General features: G+C 43.8%; 2 protein-coding genes across 2 annotated transcripts in view; both read left to right on the plus strand.

Annotated features, from left to right (window-relative positions):
* Window positions 1-13,695, plus strand: part of SCMH1 (Scm polycomb group protein homolog 1) — a 130,288-nt gene extending 116,593 nt beyond the window's left edge. Inside the window, exon 14 of the mRNA XM_044667986.1 lies at window positions 13,440-13,695. Within this exon, the coding sequence (XP_044523921.1) occupies window positions 13,440-13,695 (256 nt within the window). The remainder of the gene's footprint in view (window positions 1-13,439) is intronic.
* A 496-nt stretch (window positions 13,696-14,191) lies between these two features.
* On the plus strand, window positions 14,192-20,135 carry SLFNL1 (schlafen like 1). The gene is made up of 3 exons (XM_044671426.1): window positions 14,192-14,665; window positions 17,716-18,396; window positions 19,498-20,135. Exons 1-3 carry the CDS (start codon window positions 14,243-14,245, stop codon window positions 19,636-19,638), a joined length of 1,245 nt encoding a protein of 414 aa, XP_044527361.1. The 5' UTR covers window positions 14,192-14,242; the 3' UTR covers window positions 19,639-20,135.
* The last annotated feature ends 2,345 nt before the right edge of the window (window positions 20,136-22,480 follow it).

Raw genomic sequence — 22,480 nt, forward strand, 5'->3', positions numbered from 1 at the left:
GAGAGAGAGAGAGAGAGAGAGAGAGAGAGAGAGAGAGAGAGAGAGAGTGAGTGTTGTTTCTCACCATATCACGGTTTAATTATCGCAGCTTCACTGTATCACGGGTTTTTTTTAAATATATATCTAATTCTGTATCACTTTTCGTGGCACACTATTGGCTGATGGAATGAAAGGTGACCAACCACAGTGCTGTGTTCTATATGTATCCTGGGTACTGATTGGCTCAGTGACTGGAGGTTAATAAGAGTATGGAAAAGATTTATAGGAGAGTGGGAAGGGTTTATAAAGCCTTAAAATATATATAAATGATAAAAATAAATATAACGCCACTACTTCGTGGATTTTCACCTATCATGGGGGTCTCTGGAACGTTAACTCCCACAATAGGTAAGGGATCACTGTATATCAGTATATATATCTCAGATATACTACTACCCCATTGTTTGCTGATGTGACTCAGGGTAGTTGAAAAAGGTCCAGTTGAGAGCAATGTTTTTATAACCAGAAAATCATAACAAATCCATGGCGTGGTCCACAGAGAAAAGTCTGAGCTACAACTTTTTGTTTGGTAATGTCTTCAGAATAAACCATGGACTTGTATGTATTTGTGAGCATATTTGACAAATTTGACCTCCCTGAGTCTTGGTGGTTGAAATACACTGGAATATAACCCTGGCTGGAAGGAGCTTATTGCTTAAAAAAATAGGTTAGGTAAAGAGAGAAGTAGAGTATACATATGATGAAAATCCATAAACCAGAGAGAGGGGAGAGGCATAGTAAAGAGCTTTTGGGTGAAGGTCAATGGAAAGAAACAAAAGTGATTTTTTTTATTGTAGAATACCACATACCATCTAAATGGAAAGAAGAAGTAGATCAGTAAGGGGGACAGATCACCAGTCTGGTAGAAAGACATGATAAAGTAGTGATAGGGAGATTTCAGTTAGCTCTCTACCAAAATTAGAGCAATTGATAACTTCTTGGTTTATCTTAATGATAATCTCATCCTATAAAAGGTGGAAGTGAAATTCTTTATTGGATTTGATTCTTGCTAACAGAATTTTGTTGGTAGGATGAAAAAAAAATAATGGGAACTTTAGTAGGAGATAGAGAATGACACCTTCCTCTTCCATTAGGTACTGCAATAGATAAAGTGCTGAACCTAGACTTCTAAGTTAAATTTGACCACAGACACTGACTAGTTCTACATCCTTGTGCAAGTAACTTCTGTTTTCCTTATTTTCCTCAACTATAAAATGGGGATAATAATTATACCTTCCCAAGTTGGCACATAGTAGATGCTATGTAAATGCTATAATCATCATCATCTTATTTTTTATTATTGTTGTCATCATCCTCAAGTTTCTGATAGAAAAGGAGAGAAAAGTTGGGATTAGTCTGATATCCTAGATTTTGGGAAAGCATATTTAAACGGCTTAAATAAAGAAAAGGTTCAGGATCCCAAGGCCTAAAATTCTACAGAAGTGAACCCTATAGGAATGAAAGATGCTCAGGAATAAGCACAAAGAAAAACAGTTTGGTGAGGAGAGTTATATGAAAATGATATGGATGCACAAGGAACTAACCAGGCAACTTTAGATTTTAAAAAGAAATGTACAGAAGATGGAAATGAAGTAAGAAACAGGATGATTCTAAAAGCATGACACAGCCCTGGAAAGCCTAGCTTAAGAGGTCTTCAGTGGAGTATCCCAAGCAACTATACTTGACTATGAGCTGTTTAACATTTTTATCACTGACTTGTATAAAGAAATAGATGACATGTTCATCAAATCTGCAGATGACAGTTGGAAGGAAAAGATTCATTAGCTAATCTTAATAATATGAAATTTAATAGAGTTAAGCCTAAAATCTTAAATTTAAGTTAAAATATCAACTGTGAATACTAGACAGGGAGGCATGGTTAGAAAACAGTTTTTGGTCTTTAGCAGTTTTTAGTAGAATAGGAAGACTTAAGATGAGCCAGAAGTTTGGTGTGGCTAATGTAATCTTGAGCTACATTGAAACAAGGTTACTAGGAATAGAGAAGTAACAGTCCCCCTTTAGGTGTGCCACCGTCATCAAACATCAGACACTGCAGTATTATATTTCTTTCTAGACACCTCACAGTATAAAAAGGATTTTGATAAGCTTGAAAGAGTATTCCAGGGAAGAGTAACCAAGGATGAGAAAGGACCTTAAAGAATCCATACCACATAAGGACTGGTTGAAGGAATGGGGGATGCTTAGCTTGGAAAAAAGAGCACTCGGGATAAATCTTATAATTGTGTTCAACTATTTTAAAAAGTTGTCATGTGGATGAGCATTTATTTAGATTTGTTTTACTTGGCCCCATAAGACAGAACCAGAAACAATGAGTTGAATAGGTATTTGGGTTATTAAATGATAGAAGAAAGTTCCTTACAATGAGAGTTGTCATCAAGTGAAAAGGGCTGCCTCAAGAGAGGGAGTAAGTTTATTCCTCTCCAAGGAGATCTCCCAAGTAAAGGCTGGGTGACCAGCGATCAGAGATGTTAAATTCTTTTTGAGTGATGGCTAGAATAGATAGCCACTGAGCTCCCTCCCAGCTCTCAAATTCTATAATTTTATCTCTTGGTTCACATATAAAGCAGAGAGAATGTTGAACTTGGGGTCAGAAAGGCCTTAGTTCATACTCCCTCACACATTTATTTGCTGTGTGACCCTGGTCATGTCACTTAACCTCTCTCCAGACTCAGTTTCTTTATCTATAAAATGGTAATAATAATAGTATCAACCTCATAAGGCTCCTTGAGTTTCAAGTGAGATAATGTATGTAAAATGTTCTGCAAACTTTAAAGCACTATAGAAATTCTAGCTACTATTATCATCATTGTTGTCATTGTTATTGTTATACTGGGTTTTGAGGGAGGGGGAGTCCTTGGACTCAATACCACCCTGGATATCTCCATTTCTCCCACTCCCAACAAGAGTCATGGACTATTTGATGTTGAGCAAACATCTAGAGAGTTTGTGTTCATCTAAAGAGTTTTGCTCTTCAGAGTCTTACCAAGAGCCTTGAACTGGAAACCAAATGACCTTCCAGGATCTCTTTAGCTCTAATATTTTGCGATTTGGGAGAATGGAGACTGGATTCAAGTTTTAGTTCTGCCAGCTAGTTGCTGTATGAACTTAGACAACTCTCTTCCCCTTTATTGGTTTCAGTTTCCTCCTCAATAAAATGAGAGGGTTCCTAGATGATCTTACTTTAAAGCCCCTTGCAACACTCACATTGTGTTTTCAGTAACTTAGAGGACCTTGATTCTATTCCCCACTCTGCTACTCACTCACAGTGTGACCTTGGTAAGTCACTTTCTCACTTGGAGATTCAGGTTCCCTCTCTGTAAAGAGAAGGGAATGGAATAGCTGATATCTAAGGCCCTTTCAGGGCAGCTGGGTGGCTCAGTGGATTGAGAGCCAGGCCTAGAGACTGGAGGTCCTAGGTTCAAGTCCGGCCTCGGACACTTCCAGCTGTGTGATCTTGGGCAAGTCACTTGACCCTATCACCGCCCACCCTTACCACTCCTGGGCTAAGGATGGTCCCTAGCCCGGATGAAAAAGGAGGAGGGTTGGGCGTGGGGCTAGCAACCCCACCCTGTAAAAACTACATCTGCTAAAGAAACTGCAACCTAAAGTAGGGGCAGCTGGGCTAGCTCAGTGGATTGAGAGCCAGGCCTAGAGACGAAAGGTCCTCCGTTCAAATTCGGGCTCAGACACTTCCCAGCTGGGTGACCCTGAGTGACCCATTGCCTACTGGTTGTGGCCCTATGCTCCTAGAATGGAGTCTCAGGATTTAAAAAAAAAAAAAAAAAAAAAAAAAAAAAAAAAAGGCCCTTTCTGCTGTGGTAATCTGTGGAACCCCTGAAATAGCAATTCTCAATCAGAACCTACCCCAAGGTGGAATATTGTCCTTTTGTTTTAGGGTACCTGCTTTCTTCCAAATTATCTCCTCTGCCTTCTGCCTATTTTGTCCATTACTGCCCTTTAAGTTAAAACATTGTCTCCAGAAGTCCTGTGCAGTCTATATGTTGCCAGGAAAGTTGGGGCAGGAAAGTTTTTTTTGTTTGTTTTTTTCTAAATCTTTACCTTCTGTTTTAGCATCAATTCTGAAACAGAAGAGTGACAAGGGCTAAACTATTGGGGTTAACTGATTTGCCCAGCTTCACACATCTAGAGCCAGATTTGAATCCAGGTCCTCTCTAGACCAAGACTTCAATCCACTGTGCTACCTAGTTGCCCCCTGGCAGAGAAGTTTTAACAGGATACATGAACCCAATACCATCCCAAACTTTTGTCAATGGTGGTGAGAATAATATGTTAGGTTTGTAAAATGCTTCAGATTAGCCTTGGAAGACAAGTACTAAGGAAATAAATTCCAAGGCTTCATAACTATAGGAGGTCTGAGATTTGAAAGGTGTGGAGATATTCTTGCTTTTGGGGAACCAAAAGTCATTGGAGATCCTGGATATTTGGTTGCTACCTCCTCTGTTGTTATTGTTAACTACCATTTCTATTGGCCTTAAGGTTTTCAAAGTACTTTCTTTACAATCCTGTTAGACAAATAATGTAATGCAAATAGTATTGTCCCATTTTACACATCAGGAAACTGAGGTTTGGGGAATTTAAATTATTTATAATCTTACAGAATTTAAAGCTAGAAGTGACTTTATAAATCCCTTTAGGCACTGAAGATCCTGAAATAGTAGAGTATACAAGTAAATAAATATCATCCTAATATATAAGAAAAGACCAAAAAAAGGAGGTGAGAAATAGTTGGAAATTAGGTATCTACTTCAGACCTCAAAGACAACAGGAGGGTAGCTTTTGTCTATATTAGATCTTTGGCAGGAATCTATGATAATTACTGATCACAGGCAGCTAAGTGACCATACCAGTGTCCCATCTGTGGAAATGGCAAGGAAGCTTGGCTCAGACCCTGAACCTGTATCCAGTAGTTGTAGTAGTCAGTTTGCCATAAGTGTCTGCCATAAGAACAGCAGAAGAATAAGTATCTCACATCCAGAAAGTATGGAGGACAAGGAGAATTTCGCAGTGACCAGAGAATGCTCTAGTCCAGTGATGGGCAAACTTTTTAAAGAGGGGGCCAAAGGAAAGGAAATGCTCATCTATCAGTCTTTTTCTAAGGCAACTCTTTCAAAGTTTCATTGTATTGTATCCTACTCATTGTATTCATCAGATTAGGAATAATGTCAAGCTGCAGGATAGAACATTTCAGGGGCCCACATCTGGCCCGCAGGCCAGGCCAGGCCATAGTTTGCTCATCACTACTCTAGTCTATGCTCATTTTTCAGCTAATGAGAGAATAGGTGTGTATGCTCAAAATGCAGTTTCCCAAATAGAGGAAAAGATAAAAGGGGGAGATGGAATAATTTCTCTACTCTCCAACCTATCGGGGAAAATAAAGTGTTCTTAGATTATGCTGTCCAGGCTTTTTTCTTGATCATGGCTTTCAAGTAGTCCAATAATTCTCAGATTGTCTCTCCTGAATCTATTTTCCAGGTCAGTTTTTTCAATAAGATATTTCATGTTTCCCTCTTTTTTTATTCCTTTGATTCTGTTTTATTGTTTATTGATTTTTCATGAAATCATTAGTTTCTAGTTGCTCAATTCTAATTTTTAAGGCCTGATTTTCCTCCATCAGCTTTTGGTTCTCCTTTTCATTTCTTCTTGCATTGCTTTCATTTCTCTTCCCCACTTTTCCTCTACCTCTCTTAATTGGTTTTTGAAGTCTTTTGAAGCTCTTCTAGAATCTGTGTCTAATCCATATTTTTCTTTTGGACTTTGCATGTGTTTACTTTGCTTTCACTGTCCCCTTCTGTGTCTGTACCTTGCCCTTTGTCTCCATAAAAATTCTTTAGAGTTAGGTGCTTTTTTGGTTGTTTACTCATTTTTTTTCTACCTAATTATAAGTAGGTTTTTTTCTGGGAGGATGAGGTACCTTCTTAAACTTCAGTTCTTCCTTGATGTTATTCTCAACTTATTTTCTGGGTTTTTACCAGTTTAAGTTCTTTGAAGATGGTGTGATGGCCTGAGGCCTGAAAGCTCTGAGATTCCTCCCCCCCTTCCCCTTGCTGATTCAATTAACCTTTGAGATCCTGATAGCTCAAAGACTTACCTTGAGCTTGGTTTTAAGCTTCTGGTCTTACTTTGATCTTGATCAGATCAGGACATGGGGCCCACCCTTGATTCCCCTATCCTAGAGCTCTGCCCTGAGCTTAAGGCAAAAAGATCTGCCCCCCCCCTTACTACTATTAGCCACCCCAAACTGTAATCCATGTCCTCACTCCAAGCCCAGACTGGGACTCCAGGCTTTGCTCTGGGCTCACACAGATCAGCCCATTTCATCAAAGACTGACCTGGGGTTGGGATTCTGGACTTGGTTGAGCCACTATTTGCCCAGGTAGCATCTCAGGGATTGAACACTGGCTTGGGCTTAGATTCCGAATCTGAGACAACAGATGTGGGGTTAAGATGTGTGTCTTGCTCTTGGCTTGCTATAGTCTTGCTGACTGTGCTCCCCTCATACCCCAGTACCACAGCTGTTCTCTGCCTACCTTTTGGGTTTTTCTTTTCTTGAAAGTTGTTTCACTCTGTCTCCTTGTTGATTCTTTCACTCCTGTAATCATTTTGTGGTGATATTTTAATATTGGTTGGAGAGGACTCTCATGATGTCTTGGAGCTTCTCTGTTCTACCAATAAAGTGTTCTTGAAAGGAATAAAGATACTTCGGAGGGAAAAACAAAGGGAAAAAAGGGGGAAACAGAATGAACAGAGGTGAATCCTGTCCTGTGTCAGGAAGTTAGAATAGATTGTTGAGGGAAAAGGGAAGGACCATTGACCCTTTGGAGCTGTGAGATAGGCATGAAGTTTTTTTCTGTAGAAGTTAGGGCTGAACCTTAACCTTCTAAGAAGGAAGCAGCCTCTAGTGATCCAAGTAATAATCATGTGGATCCAAGTTCCCAGTGAGGATTCTCTCAGTAACAGAGGAGGAAGAGTTGAAGACTTTAATGAGAGGCAGAGAAAATTGATGTTAACTTCATATAAAAACTAAAGAGGGGGGCAGCTGGGTAGCTCAGTGGAGTGAGAGTCAGGCCTAGAGACGGGAGGTCCTAGGTTCAAACCCGGCCTCAGCCACTTCCCAGCTGTGTGACCCTGGGCAAGTCACTTGACCCCCATTGCCCACCCTTACCAATCTTCCACCTATGAGACAATACACCAAAGTACAAGGGTTTAAAAAAAAAACTAAAGAGGTCTTTCTAGGGCATTTTTCCAGGATTTGACATAGGCAACCGATACTAAACCTGACTACACTACCCATTCCTGTTGATTCTTCTGTGAGACAAATTATGCCACCAAACAGAACCTAGAAAGAATAGCTTGAGACTGTGAAGTCTTGGCAGGGGTGGGGTAGGAATGGGAGAAGAGGATGCAAAAGAAGTTTGAGTTTCTGTGCCACCACTTAAAATATAGGAATTGGTAGGCTTTTGGACCAGGAAAAGTAGGAACTTAATAGGAACTGGTAAAAAATAAATGTTCCTAGAGTTTTAAAAATCTGATCTTAAGGGCTTTGAATTGAAAATGAAGGGAAGGGAGAAAACCACCCACATATACTTGCCTCACCAAGTACTTGGGAGAATAACATACAATATAGAAAGCCAATGAAAAGGAACATTAATTTATAACATATAATAGCAAGAAGAAATCCAGTGACATAGCCCCTGTACCTCAGATGTCTATAGCTTAATGATTTGACCTGAAAGCAGAAAGCTGGGGGAAAATAAAGGTGATCGAGTCATCTGAATGCAAGGAGAGAAATTTACCCTCAAAGGTAGCACAGGAGCTAAAAAGTAGGCAACCGTACTCGAGGTATAATCTAATAAGGACAGAGTTGAGTGAGACTAGTATCCTTCATATTCTGGACAACATGCCTCCCATAATAGAACCTAAGAACATGACACTGTTAACTCATATTAACTTGTGGTCGACTAAAACTATTGGCTTTCTTGTGCTAATTTAACCTAAGCATTTATCTTTTCACACACCAAGCTATGTCTCCTTCATACTTATCTGATTTGCAGATGACATGAAGCTGAGAAGACATAGCTAACTTTCAAATAACAAGTCAGAATCTCAAATGATCTTGAATAAACCGAAATGATTAGTTCACTTCAAACATAAAATTTCATAGAGATAAATATTAAGTTCTCTGTGCATTTAATGTTTTTAAAAAAACTCGAGTATAGAGGATGCATGGCTAAGCAACTGTTAGTGTGTGGGGAGAAATACCAAGTAGCTGGAGATTTTAATATACTACATAAGCTCAATATGAGTTAACTTTGTGACATGACAGACAGAAAAGCTAATGTGGTTTTTAGCTACATTAGAAGACACATGATTTCTAGAAAGGAGTGAGTGTCCTGCTATATTCTGCCTACATTGGAGAAAATCTGGAGTAGCATGTTAAGTTGTCAGTGTCACATTTTAGGAAGGTCATCCATAACTAAGGAAAGAAGGGAAGGAGAAGAGAAAGGGAAAGGGGAAAGATAATCTTTCCTGAATGCCACATTCCAAAGAATAGCAAAAAGTGATAAGGGTTTTGTTTTGTTTTTTAATGAACAATGCAAAAAAAAAATAGAAAAAACAATAGAATGGGAAAGGAGAGAAATCTCTTCAAGAAAATTAGTGATAACAAAGGAATATTCCATGCAAAAATAGGCATGATAAAATACAGAAACGGCAGGGACTTAACAGAAGTAGGATAGGTTAAGAAGTGGAAAAACTAGACAGAGGAACTATATAAGAAAGCTCTTAACATCACAAATAGCCACAATGATTTGGTTACTTATCTAGAGCTAGACATCCTGGAAAATGGAGTCAAGCAGACCTTAGGAAGCATTGCTAACAGTAAGGCTAGTGGAGGTGATGGAATTTCAACTTTGTTATTTAAAATACTAAAAGATGATGCTGTTAAAGTGCTGCACTTGATATGGCAGCAAATTTGGAAATTCAATAGTTGGCAATTGGATTGGAAAAGATAAATTTAATCCTAAAGAAGGCAAATGCCAAGGAATGTTTAAATTATTGAGAAATTGCACTCATTTCACTTGCCAGCAAGGTTATGCTTAAGATTCTGGAAGCTAAGCTTTAGCATATATGAACCAAGAACTACTAGAAGAGCAGACTGGTTTTGGAAGAGGCAGAGGAACTAGAAACCAAATTGCCAACATTGGCTGAATCATGGAGAAAGCAAGGGAATTCCAGAAAAACATCTTACTTCTTCATTGATTATGCCTTTTACAGTGTGGATCACAACAAAATGTGGCAAGTCCTTAAGGAGATGGAAGTGTCAGATTATCTTGCTTGTACCCTAAAGAATCTATTTGCTGGCAAGAAACAACAGTTAAGAGCTGAACATGGAACAACTGATTGGTTTAAGATTGGAAAAGGAATATGACTTATTAACTTACATGCAGAGTACGTCATGCAAAATTCCCAGCTGGACAAATCAAAAGTCTAGAATTAAGGTGGCTGGGAGAAATATCAACAATCTAAATCAAAGATCAGTGCAGATAGTGACAGCAGCCATGGAATTAAAAGATGTTTCTTGGAAGGAAAGCTGTGGCAAATCTGGACAGCATACAAAAAAGGCAAAGACATTGTCTTGCCAAGAAGAGGTTCATATAGTCAAAGTTATGCTTTTTTCCATTAGCAATGTATAGCTGTGAGAATTGGACTGTAAGAAAAGCTGAGCACTACAGAATTGATGCCTTTTATGGTGCTGGAGAAGACTTTTGAGAGTCCCTCAAATAACAAGATCAAATCAGTATATACTTTAAAGAAATTAATTCATACTATTCACTAGAAGTCAGATACTGAAACTGAAGCTTAAATACTGTAGCCACATAATGAGAAGACAGAACTCAAAGTCCCCAGTATTGAGAAAGATTGAAGGCAAAAGGAAAGATGGCTAGATAGTGTCATGGAAACAATGAACATTAACTTGGACAACTTTGAGAGATAGTGAAGTATAGAAGGACCTGGCTTTGTTATGGTCCATGGAGTCACAAAGAGTCACATGACTGAACAGGCTACTACAACAAATCTAGAGGATAACTAGCATGTTAAGAAGGCTCAAGACTATGCCAATTAAAGGTAAATCCAAGATGACAGAATAGCAGAAACGGTACTGCCAAGCATTCTTCCACAGAACTCTCCCCCTAATAGACTTAGAAAATGGCCAGACCCAAACTTGATGGGAGGAAAAAGGAAATGTCACAGTGGGTCATTTGTCCAGCCCAGGTCAGCATATAGGTATAACGAGAGACAGAGAGGTCAGTGGACACTAGGAATGCTGTTGGAGCAGGAACATTCTACTTGTAGAGCACTCCAACTCTAAGGATAGAGCTGTGCACCAGGGCAAGAAGAGGACCCCATCTCTGTGCTAGAGTGTTCCCAGACAACTGGCAGTTTTGTCACCCACTTCAAAAGCAAAGCTCCAGTGAAAACACAGACACAAATTCAACTAGTATTCCTAGAAGAGATAAAGCAAGATTTTTAAAAAAGGTTTTAGGGGCAGCTGGGCAACTCAGTGGATTTAAAGCCAGGCCTAGAAATGGGAGGTTCAAATCTGGCCTCAGACACTCCCAGCTCCATGTAACCCCCATTGCATAGCCCTTACCACTCTTCTGCCTTGGAACCAATATACAGTATTGATTCCAAGAAAGAAGATAAGGGTTTAAAAATTTTTTTAATCAATGAAATGAGATCATTGGAGAGAAAAAAAATATAAGGTAGATATTTCAGCAAAAACAACTTTCCTGGAAAACAGAATGAAGAGAAAAAAATTTAAGAAGCATTATACTATCTGAATGTCATGGCAAATAAAAGAACCTAAATATCTTATTTCAAGAAATTTTAAGAAAACTGCCCATGTCTCTTAGAATCAGGACAGAATGGAAATAGAAGAATCCACTTTCTCAAAGAAATTTCAAAATGAAAACACTCAGGTACCTTATAACCAAAATCCAGTGTTCCCTGGTCAGTCTAAAAATACTATGAGTAGCCTAAGTTAAAAATTCATTTACCAAGAAGCCACAGTCAGCATCACACAAAATTTTGCAGCCACTACTATAAAGTAGCAGAAAACTTGTAATAAAATATGGAATCAAGTATTCAGTAAGGCAATGGATAACCAAATTAATAACTTGCCTGAGTTTAATCATAGAAGGGAAAAAAGATTCTCCAATGAAATAAAGGACTTCCAACAATTCCAGATGAAAAGGCCAGAGCTGCAAAGAAACTCTGAAGTTCAAACATAGGAGTGAAGAGAAACATACAAAGGTAAACATAAAAGAACAAAATGATAAGTGACTAAATGAGGGTAAACTTCTTAAATTCAGAATATGGGAAATGATACGTATCCTCTATGAACCCTATCATCATCAAGAACCATTAGATATGGCCTAGGGTCCTGTTATATATATATGTGTGTGTGTGTGTGTGTGTGTGTGTGTGTGTGTGTGTGTGTGTGTNGTTATATATGTGTGTGTGTGTGTGTGTGTGTGTGTGTGTGTGTGTGTGTGTGTGTGTGTGATCTTATGAGAAGAAAGAGATGGAAAGAGGAGGAATAAATTGGGGTGGGGGTTCAGGGAGAATTATCTCAAAGGGGAACACAAGCAGACAATTATACAAACAAGGAAGAAGATGTGGGGAAAACAGTGGACACTTCAACCTCATTCTCATCTGAAAAGAAAAATACACACATACACAGAGTTAGAAGTAGTATGTTTCATTTAAGAGGGAAACGGGAAAAGGAAGGAGGGAGGAATTAGAGAAAAATAGATTTGGGAGGGATTAGTCCCAAGCAAAACAAAATTTGAGGATATACAAAAATATCTGTAGCTTTTTTTGAGGTGGCAAAAAATGAGAATATGAAGGAATGTCCATAAATTGAGGAATGGCTAGACAACTTTTGATATATAAATGTGATGGGATGCTATTATACTGCAAAAAATGATGGTTTCAAAGAAACCCAGGAAGACTTATATGAACTGATGCAGAATGAAGTGAACAGAACCAGAAGAAATAATTTAGCAATCACAACAATCCTGTAAAAGCAAACCACATTGAAAGAATTAGGAACTCTAATCAGTGTAATTCCCTACCATGATGCTAATGATGGTTATTCAATTAATAATAATGATTTGTGATGAAACAACCTAACCAATTCTCAGAGTACAGAATGAGAAAAATATTGTTTGGACATGGCCAATGCAGACATTTGTTGATTAATTATAAGTGTTTGTAATGTGTTTTGTTTTTCTGTAGTTCTCAATTGGGGAGAAGGGAGGGTAAGAATGCAGATTTTTGCCAATTGAAAATATATATAATTTAGAAAAGACTGCCAATAACCATATACGAATCAGTTAAAGGAACTGTTGAAGGATCAATTAAAGAAGACTTAAGAAGAGAGAGGAATATAAAATGTCTTCAAGTTTTAAATTAGGTATAAAGAAGGATTCAACTTTTTCTACTTGGCCCTAGGGGGCAAAGCTAGGAACAATAGATATATATTGCAGCTGCAGGCATTTTTTAATTCATAGGAACATAGATTTAGAACAGGCAGGAATTATTAAGAGATCGTCTAATCCATCTGAGGCCTAGAATAGCCAAATGGCTTTCCCTGGTCAAATAGGTTTGAGAGAACGAGAGATAGAATGAGAGACATAGAGAAATGGTATCCAAATCAAGGTGTTTGGATCATAATTCAGATTTTTGATGGGACCCCAGAAGCCATCTAGCCTACTTTTCCTCACCCCCTTCATTTTATGATGAGGGATCTTGGGCTTTGGAAGTTATTTGACTTCTTTATGGTTATAGTGTCTAAAGTAGAATTGAACTCATGTCTTTGGCTCCATAGCCATAGGTCCTTTCACTGTATCATTCCTCTGCCCACTCCAAATCCACCTTTTTATCTATTATTACTACACTGATGGTTCAGCAAAAAGGAAAAGCTTTTAACAATTGTAGCTATCCGAATAGGAAATGTTCTGCTTTGGGAAGTAGTGGATTCCCCATCCCCAGAGGTTTTCAAGCAAAGATTTGTACTGTTCATGTATGAGTTTAACTAGGCAATCTCTGTCCTCTTCCAGATATAAGATTGTGGGTTCATCTAGTTCAAGCTACTTATTTTACTGATTACCTCTCTGGACTCAGATTTCTTATGTGACTTTCCTTAGGTCCCAGCAACAGAATTAGAATTCCAACCCAAGTCATCTGACTCTTAAGATCAACCCTCTTTTAAATACATAAGATCACCTTACTCAGCTTTTCTGGGGAAGGTTTAAATCCTCCTCAGCTTTACACTGCCTTCTTTTGTTCTTTAGGACCCAAGCCGGAGCAAGGCCCCTCACTGCAGGGCCTCCCCATCAGGCCATCAATTCTCCCCTTCTACCTTCTCCGCACCCGAGATTGGGAGCCGAAAGGGGCCAGGCCCAGCTGGGGCCCATCCTTGCTCCTTCCAACCTGTCACTTGGCAGCCTCACCGTCCCTGGAAAGTGTGTGGGCTTCCCCCAGAAAGCTTCCCTATCCTGCTGGTCCCAGCCCAGGGCCCAGCTGCTCATCCACTTCAGTCATCTCTGAATCCTTGAGACCCAGAGGCACAGAGCACAGTCCTTAGGGGTAGGAGGACTGGGAAATGAAGAAGGTGACTGTAGGAGAGGAACTAGTGGGCATTCTCCAGAACCAAAAATCACCCTTGGAGATGAGCTCCACAAAACCCTCCCCAAAGGAGACCCTCATAGAAACACCTCAGGGTCTGATCCCTAAAGAAACACTCCACAGGCCAACTTCAAAAGGGGAGGCCACCCCCAAAGAGACCCCCATAGAGACATCCCAAGTACAGATTCCAACAGAAGTGACCAGAACAGACTCTTGGGAGTCCTTCGTGAAAACACTCATGGAAAAGAACTTCACAGAGGAATCTCTAGAAGAGATACCCAGAGAAACTCCCTCAAAAAGCCCCAGAGAAACACAGCAAGTAGAGATTCCAGCAGGAGAAATATCAGATACCCTATCCTGGGAGTCCCTTAAAGAGATACCTATAGTAGAGACAACTCTAGAGATTTTAAAAGAAAAGCCCCTTGGGGAACCTCCCTCCAGGAACTCAAAGGGAGAGCCTTATTTGAACATGCTAGCAGAAGAGACAGTCTCAAAAGAGAACCTTGAAGGAAGACCCTCAGGGGAGCCCCTCCATGTGCAGCCTCCACCAGAGGAGCCCCCTCCCGAGGGCCCCCTCTCCAAGCTGCCCCCGCCCTTGCACACCCTTTATGTGAGCCACTTGAACCCACAGTTCTCAGGGGCAGTACTCTCCTGCTTGCTTCGGGACATGTTTGAGCGTCTGCACCTGCCACTGGAGCGGGAGGCCATCAGGGTGGTAAAGAAGCATCGTCGTGCTCATGCCCTGATACAGGTGCCTACTTCGATAGCTTCCAGTACTGTGGCCCAGCAGCTACAGCAGGCTGCCGAGGAACATGTGCTTCTGAAAGATCTTGTAGCAAGGGGCAAGATGCTGGCAGTGAGCGAGGGCCCACGGATCCTCTTCAGCAGAGAGGTAGGATGGGCAGGGCAGGGTCGTGGGGGCCGGGGGGCAGCACAAGCTTGATCTACAGCTGTTTGTACTGGCATCTGGCAGGTATTCCAGGATGCATCTTGGAAAAACCTCAGCCCTAGCCCATGTGATGCTGTGGAAAAAGAAGCACTTAGGAAAGTTCTGTAAATGATGATAGTTTAGTAAAAGCTTGGAGTCTAAGATCCCTTTGGTGGTGCATGAGGAAAAAGACTCCTGTAATGGGAAATATGTAATGACAAGGCCCCACCTCCTCTCAGTAGGCCCCTGCCCATCCTAACCCAGACTGCCTGACAGCTGGAATAAAGGGAGCTGTTCTTAGCTACTCCCAGGCTCTCATCTTAACTGCTCTGGTCTCCCAGTTACCTCATCTCTAGAGAGAAGGGCTATATATAGGCAGAGGAGGGGAGTTTCCCTGCTGACTGACCCATCAGAACCCTACCTAGCAGAGCCTGGAGCTCCCATCAGGTAATGCCTGTGTTTTGCTCCCAACTTGCCAGTGTCCTAAAGGCAGAGAGACCATGATGGGGAAGATGGATGTTAAGGAGCAGAAGGAAGGGAACAGGATGCACTTGGGAGAGAAGAATAAGAATTCCCCATGGAATGGGGAAAGGGAGAACAAAGTTAGCCAGAGGAGGAGGGTACAGAGACAAAAGGGGAAGACAGGAAGGTCAGGATTTAGAAAAAAGACTTGTCCATAGTAAGGGTGGAGTTCAAGCAGGTATGGGGCAGTGAGGATGCCAGGGAACAAAAGAAGAGTCAGATAACCAAATGGCTGTCATCTAAAGGATGGCTTAAGCTTGTCCTGCTCACCCCCAGCAAGGATGATCTAAAAGCAATGAGTATAAAGTACCAGAAAAAAAGTTTTGGTTTAATGTAAGGAAAAATTTCATAAAACTACATCTAAGTTGGAAAGGTCCTCACAGACCCTCTAGTTCCAACTACATCTGGAGAAGAATCCCCTGGGAATTCCTGATAAGTAGCCCTCCAGCAATTGCTAAATAGAATACCCATAGCCTCCCAAGGCCAACCCACTCCACTTTTGGGACAACTGCATTAGATTTTTCCTTACATCAAGTCTCAATTTTCATTTTAGCAATGTCCACATATTTCCTTCATGTTCTGGCATGATAGGAGACATGTCAGCTGCTAACTCTTAGTATCCTCCATTTCTGGCTTCTGAAAGTTTCTAGGCCCTGGAGGATTGGACCTTGACACTTCCTTGTAAATCTAATAGGCATGAGAGGCCTAAGTATGACATCCCAAACCAGAATGATCAAAGGTAGTTCTCACTATCACCTAAAGAGCAATCTGGGACTGATTGAGGTAACTGGGTGGAGACTTGTGGATTTTGTTACTGGCAGGAGAGGGACTCGAAAGCTTGATCCAAGAACAGGCATTGGCAGCTTGCTAAACTAGCTTGTGCGCACTTTAAGTCAAGGTCTAGGAGAGCCCCCTTCTATGACAGTCTCAAGAAATTGGCATGGACCATCTAGTCTATCCCACAACTGGTCAGAAATCCCATTACAAGTGAAACAAATGGTCATCCAGACTTTAAGGCCTTTAATGAGAAGGATCTCACTACTCTTCCTGGAGCAGCCTATTCCATTTTGGGATCGTTCAAATTAAGATTTTTTCCTTAGATCAAGCCTAAGTGATTATAGTGACCACTGACATTTCCATAGTGCTTTAAGATTTACAAACCACTCTTATGTGAATCTTCTCATTTCACCATCATAAAGCTATGAGGTGCTCAAAAAAAAAACCCCCAAAACAAGAAAGTTAAGAGTTTAAAGAGTTTTAAATGCATTGTCCATGATCGTACACAGCTCCGAGGCAGGATTCAAACTAGACCTTTTTGGTTCTCAGAAGATAAGGAATGCCCAAACACAATCCCATCAGTAAGCAACCTTGGCATGTTTGCACACCTACTTACAAAAGCTTCTTGGGTCCAGAGCTACTGGCATGCATATTTGCTTATATGTCACCCAAGCTCTCCACCCTTGATCTGTGATCAAATACCTAAGGTCATAGAAAGCTCTGTGTACCAGAGGTGTTTAAATAGAGTCAAAAAGACAACTCTACCATCTGGGCCATTTTATAGGGGACTCCTTTGGATGGATGTTGGAATAGATGGCCTGAGATTCCAAAATTTCATGAAGTATCATAGGGCATTGTGATTGTCATTTGTAACCAAGAACGTCACTCTAATTGTCTGATATGATCTTGTTCCACACTCAATGGAGAGGAAATATTGGAGGGCAAGGCACCAGTGACCTATCTGTGAACCATAGGATGGGAGAGAGGAAGTAGAAGGCGGGAAGGACGTTTCAAGTCTTGGATCCTGTGTGCCTGCTGAGCCTCAGAAGGAGCAAAGCTGTGGCTCAGACCCCAGAAGAGTATTATAAGAATGGATTAGATTGGTTGGAAGTTGCTATAAAGTAAATTTAGGCTTCATGTAAATACTAATAGAACTATTCCTAAGTAGAGTGGGCTGCCTTGGAAAGTAGTTTCCCTATCCAGGTCCCCAGTGAGTCCCATTTGGGTCATCCCCTTTCTTCCTTTCTGAGGGTAGAAAGGAGTGTAGGAAAAGAGATCTAGTTCATGCTGGATCTCAGCAACTCTACTTACCCCACTTCCCTAGCAAAGAGCACAATGGCCTAATTTCCCTGAGACCTTAAATCTAGAGTGGCCCGAGGCTTGGGATTCTGGCAAATCACAGGGTTGGCTTCCCTCCCCCCCACATACACCCTACAAGTCCCAGGTTATAAAAGCTGGACCCTCAAGGAGGCCCTTCCCAGGGAGATTCTTACAGTGGAGCTGTCCCAGCTTGCCCTTCAAGGCAAGGCCTGGGTGGTGACCAGAAGCCTCCTCTAGTTTTTTCTTTCCCAGCCAGAATCTAAAGATGGGGAGGAATAAGCCTTATCCCAGAGGATGTTTCTAGCAGCCGAGTCCCTCCCTGCTGCTCTGGAGAATGGGAACTCCCTGCTTGTTCCCCAGGGCCCCTTCCCCTCCTGTCCCTCCAGGGCCTCCAGCCCACAGATGATGGCAGCACCCACAGCCACAACTATGCCTCCCGACCAGTCCCATCCCGGCCCAGCCCCAGCCTCTCGTCAGACTGGCCACCCGCCACCACAGCCTTCACCCCACCTTGCGGGGGCTTCCAACCCCACTCTCCAAGCTTGCCCTGTGCTGCTCGCTCAGACAGTGCCATTGTAAACCAAGAGATTGTGGGGCAGGAGAAGCTCTTCTATGGCGCCTTCCTAGGCAACGAAACACGCAACGTGGAGTTCAAACGCGGGGGCGGGCAATACCTGGACCTGGCCCTGAAGCATCACGTCCGCCGCTATGTCTGTGCCTTCCTCAACAGCGAGGGTGGCAGCCTCTTTGTGGGCGTCGAGGACAGCGGGCTCGTGCGGGGCATCCACTGTGGCCACCGTGATGAGGACCGAGTGCGACTGCTGGTGGACTCCATCCTGCAGGGATTTAAACCCCAGGTGTTTCCCGATGCCTATACCCTCACCTTTATTCCCGTGGTAAAGGCAGGGAGCAGCAACATGGACCTGCTGAAGGTGATCCGCCTCAGTGTGTACGGGCCCAGGGCCCTCGCGGAGCCGCTGCTCTACGAGACGGACCTGGGGGAAGTGTACCTGCGGCGCGATGGCAGCATCCAGGGCCCGCTTTCTGGCAGTGCCATTCAGGAGTGGTGCAGGCAGGTAACTGGTGGCCTGGCCCTGAGCTGAAGTGACTTAGGATCCTAGAATTATAAGGTCTTAGAGCTAGATGGGGCCTTAGTCCAAACACTTCATTTTACAAATGAAGAAACTGGGCCCAGAGAGGAGGAGGGCTTCATCCAAGGTCACACAGGGCATATTAGAGCCGGGATTCAGACCCGCCTTCCTTAGACAAAGACCCCAGCATGTCTCCTCACCAATTCCAAGGACTCGTAAACACTCGGGATGCGTCTTCTTTGCCTCGCAGTGGGGAGAGAGAGCATCCAGATAAAGCCTGACAATGTAGTTGTCATAGAGCCGACACACACAGATAACACACGGGTGAGCCAGTGTGGCCAGAGGCGGCCCTTCTTGGAGGAGGGAAGGCACTGAAGCCCAATGGGGACACCCCAGGGCAGCATGTGCTGGAGAGGCCTCATCCTCAGGGGCCGCCAGGGCTGGGCAGTGGAGGGCATTCTCTCCTGGGCACCGGGAGGCCCTCTCTGTTAGACCTTGAACAAGGCCCTTCCCTCTCCAGGGAGCCGAGTGTCTCAGTTTATAAAATGAGGTGTGAGGAGGAGGCAGCTCTTACCTTAGTACTGAGAGGACAGGCCTCAGGAGGGAGCCGCTGGGTTGGGGCTGAAGGGAGCGGCCAGGGAAGAAGCCATCCCACTCCAGGGATGGCACAGAGACTGGCAAGAGCACAGCAGCTCGGGGGACGGAGAGTAAAGCCATTGGTTGGAACCCACGGCAGGCCTGTGAAGGGGTTAGTAAGCTCAGGACGGATCCAGAGGTTGGAGACCAATCATGCAGAGCCTGGAATGCCAAGGTCAGAAGTGTCTACTTAACTCAGTAGGCAGTAGGGAGCCCTGGAGGGTTCTTGCCAGGACTGGCCTAGAGCAGCGGCCTGTGGCGTAGGAGCAGCAGCCGTGCAGGATTGGAGGGGGAAGGACAGTTAGGCCCTGCCTGCGGCCGGTGAAGAGCCCCCCACTCACTAGAGCTAGCAGGCTGGCAGTGGGAGCGAAGAGGAGGGATGGCACTCATGATAGGGATGTGCTCCTGCCGCCGCCGCCACCCATCCCTAACTGCCTTGTGTATCCTCAGAAATGGATCGCTGAGCTGCACAAGCTGCAGAACAAGGTCAGTCTCCTGACCCTGGAGAAGGAGACTCTCCAGCAGCAGCTGAATCGGGGCCTGTGCCGGCAGCTGTGCCAGCCCTCCTCCTGCATCTGCAGCATCATGTGACGGGCCCGGGACCGGCCTGGCGCTCACTATCCACCCCCAGAGGGCATCGTGCGTCTCTTTGGATCCCTGCTCAGCCCCTCAGCGGGCGGCCCCTAGGCAGGCTCCCCGTGCCCCTCCCGATGGTGGTCAGCTGTTTGAAACCAGCGCCGGGCAGGCCGGGCAGGCCGCGCAGGGCAGGACAGGACAGGTGGGGGGCGTGCAGAGGTCACTTATAAATGACTCATTATCCATCCTCCACTTCAGGGGAAACTTCTCCCAGCCTCAGCTCTGAGAAAGCTGGCACTGCCTGCCAATTTTCCTTCATCTTCAAGCAACAACATCGGCATCCCGGAGCCCCCTGAGGGAGGAAGCTAGGAAGCTCACGAAAAGCATAGGTTTGTCCAGGAAGCGCCTATGTTCTCGCACGACGGCCCCGCTAGCCTGCTCCCTACACAGGCCTGCTAGGAATTGTTCTTCACAAAGCTCTTTAATAAAGTCAGTCATATCTGGGCCAGCAATGGTTGTGACTTCAGTGGTGGCTGAACTGGGTCCTTGGTTGGAGGAGGGAGATGTGTGCCTAAGCCTGGGCTAGAGCTGGGGGCCCCAGGGCAGACTCCGTGTTCAGCAGGAGGCTGGGAGTAGTGCGGTCCTGGGAGGGTCTGGTGCTTTTAGGTATGCTTGGCCTTTCTGGACTCGGAACCAGAGTTAGTTTAACCCCCTTACCTTCTGTCTTAGAATCAGTACTAAGTATCGGGTCCAAGGCAAAAGAAGAGCCGTGAGGGCCAGGCCCGTGATGGCGAGCCTACAGCCCATGTGCCAAAGATGATACCCAGAGACAGCACAGGCGCCATCCCCCTCTCCACTGCCCCCTGTGCCCAGGCCGCTTCCCTCCCTTTCTCCCTCTCCTGTCTGGGACGAGGGACTGCAGGGGGCAATAGGTGTTGGTGGGATTCCCATCGCCCACCATCGGGCCCAGCCCTACCCCCCCAAAAGATCTCCACTTCCTTAGTAGGCAGCCCTACTCCCAGGAGGGCAGAAAGCAGCCTAAAGCCAAGCAGAGGCCGTGTGGAGCTGCATTCTGAATTGGACTCACATCCACCCCCACCACTTCTCCCACTTAACCATCCCCACTAGTCTTCTACAGCCCAGCAAAGCCCAGCAGTAGCCCCCTCACTCGGCGGCAGAAGGCAGCTTCCCCCTGGCACAAGTGGGCTGGGAGCCCGGCCCCCAACCCCAAATGTGGGGAGGATGGCACAGCACACGGTCTCTGAAAGGTTCAACCATCACTGGGCTAGGCAGCTGATTAAGTACTTTCCATTGTACCACCTCTGACTTCTGAGCCTGTTTGGTCCTTCTTGACTCCCCATACTAACCATTCTAAATCTCTTCTTACTCAATATACATTCTCCTTTACAAGCTGACTTGCAAAGATACACTCCCTCAACTCCCATTTTTAAAGAACAGATCCCTTCCTCTCTGGTCATCTTCCCACTCCTGGTACTTGGTTAGTCCCTATATGTATGTGCCTTTGATCCCATTTCCTAACCCCTTTCAGGATCTTGCCCCATGATCTGCATTTTAAATGTTTTCAATCTCCATCTAAGATGTTCCTTGAAAAAAAGTCTGCCCCAACAGCTACTGCCTTACCTCCCCCTTTTCCCCTTCATGACTAAACTTGGAATGTTTCCTACCCAGGATTCTTACTCAAGTCCCCACTTTTTCTTCACCCCCTTACCGAGATGGCTTTCACCACCCCTGCTCTAGTGAAACTCTTTTCAGAGGTCTCCACTGACCTTCCCAATCATCAAACCCTCTCTCCCTGTCTGGCAGCTGGCACAACCCACTGAAGAATCTCCAAGATGGAAGGTCATCGAGCCCAAACTTAGGTACACTTAGCAGCAAACCTTCTATGACATATCCAGCAAGAGGTCTCCGTGTATGATGGTGACTGAGAGCCTCATCCCCCCCTCCCCTTGCTTCTGCAGTAGTCACCTGGCTGGTCTCCCAGCTCCAATCTGTTCTCTGCACAACTGCCCAAAGCAGTTCTAACCACATTGCTCTCCTGCTCAGTGACTCCTGAATTCTTTTCCCTTATTCCATTTAAATCCTTTTACAACCTGGCTCCTACCTTTCCAGCCTTAACCATTATATTGCCCTTTCACCCACTCAAGTCTGTAAGAGGGAAATTTTAGGTATTTTAGATATGAATTTAAAGTGTGGCCGCCAGGAATCAACAATTCAGATTGATTCCGTAATTAAATCAGACCCAAGTCAGCATCAGGTTAAGGCAGTTTATTTACAATCAGGAAGGTAAAGATGTAGGAAAGAAAGGGAGAGGCCTGCGTAGGCCTGGACGAGAGAGAAGGTTAAAAGGCTAAATAAATGAAGCTGCAAGCCTCAAGGCCCAGCAACCAGATAGGCTAGTGCCTACTTAAGGCAGAGTTTGGAAGCGAAGTCAGCCTAACTTACCCACGTGACAATACAGAGTTGAAGCTGCCTGAAGTCTCAAGGGAGGTCCTTCAGCACCAAGTTCAAAGCGGGAACAGCCTCCACAGGAAGTAACCAATATACTTAAAGAGATAGTGTCCTTCACTTCCCGTGGGCTCACCTCTAATTCAAGTGGACAAATAGCAGTCTCTACACTGATTTTGGACTGCCCAAAGGGCAGTCCCTTGTTCTTGATTTGTTACTTATTGTCACGTGTAACTCGTCTGCCCTCCCCATTAAGGGAGGTGAGGATGACATCATTTCTATGCCTAGGATGAGTAGGTTTTTGACTATGAATCGGCTAGAGTTAATTCCATTTACACAAGCCCTCATAGATGCCATAGCTGCCTGTCTAAACTGGGAATGCCCTTCCTGC

Source organism: Gracilinanus agilis, chromosome 3 (assembly GCF_016433145.1).
Source record: "Gracilinanus agilis isolate LMUSP501 chromosome 3, AgileGrace, whole genome shotgun sequence".
NCBI lineage: Eukaryota > Metazoa > Chordata > Mammalia > Didelphimorphia > Didelphidae > Gracilinanus > Gracilinanus agilis.

Excerpts from the sequence above, each read along its gene's own strand:
- SLFNL1 (XM_044671426.1), top strand. The coding sequence starts at position 14,243 with ATGCTAGCAGAAGAGACAGTCTCAAAAGAGAACCTTGAAGGAAGACCC. Across the intron at positions 14,666-17,715 it reads GGATCCTCTTCAGCAGAGAG|CCCACAGATGATGGCAGCAC; the intron begins GTAGGATGGGCA and ends CAGGGCCTCCAG. Across the intron at positions 18,397-19,497 it reads TTCAGGAGTGGTGCAGGCAG|AAATGGATCGCTGAGCTGCA; the intron begins GTAACTGGTGGC and ends GTGTATCCTCAG.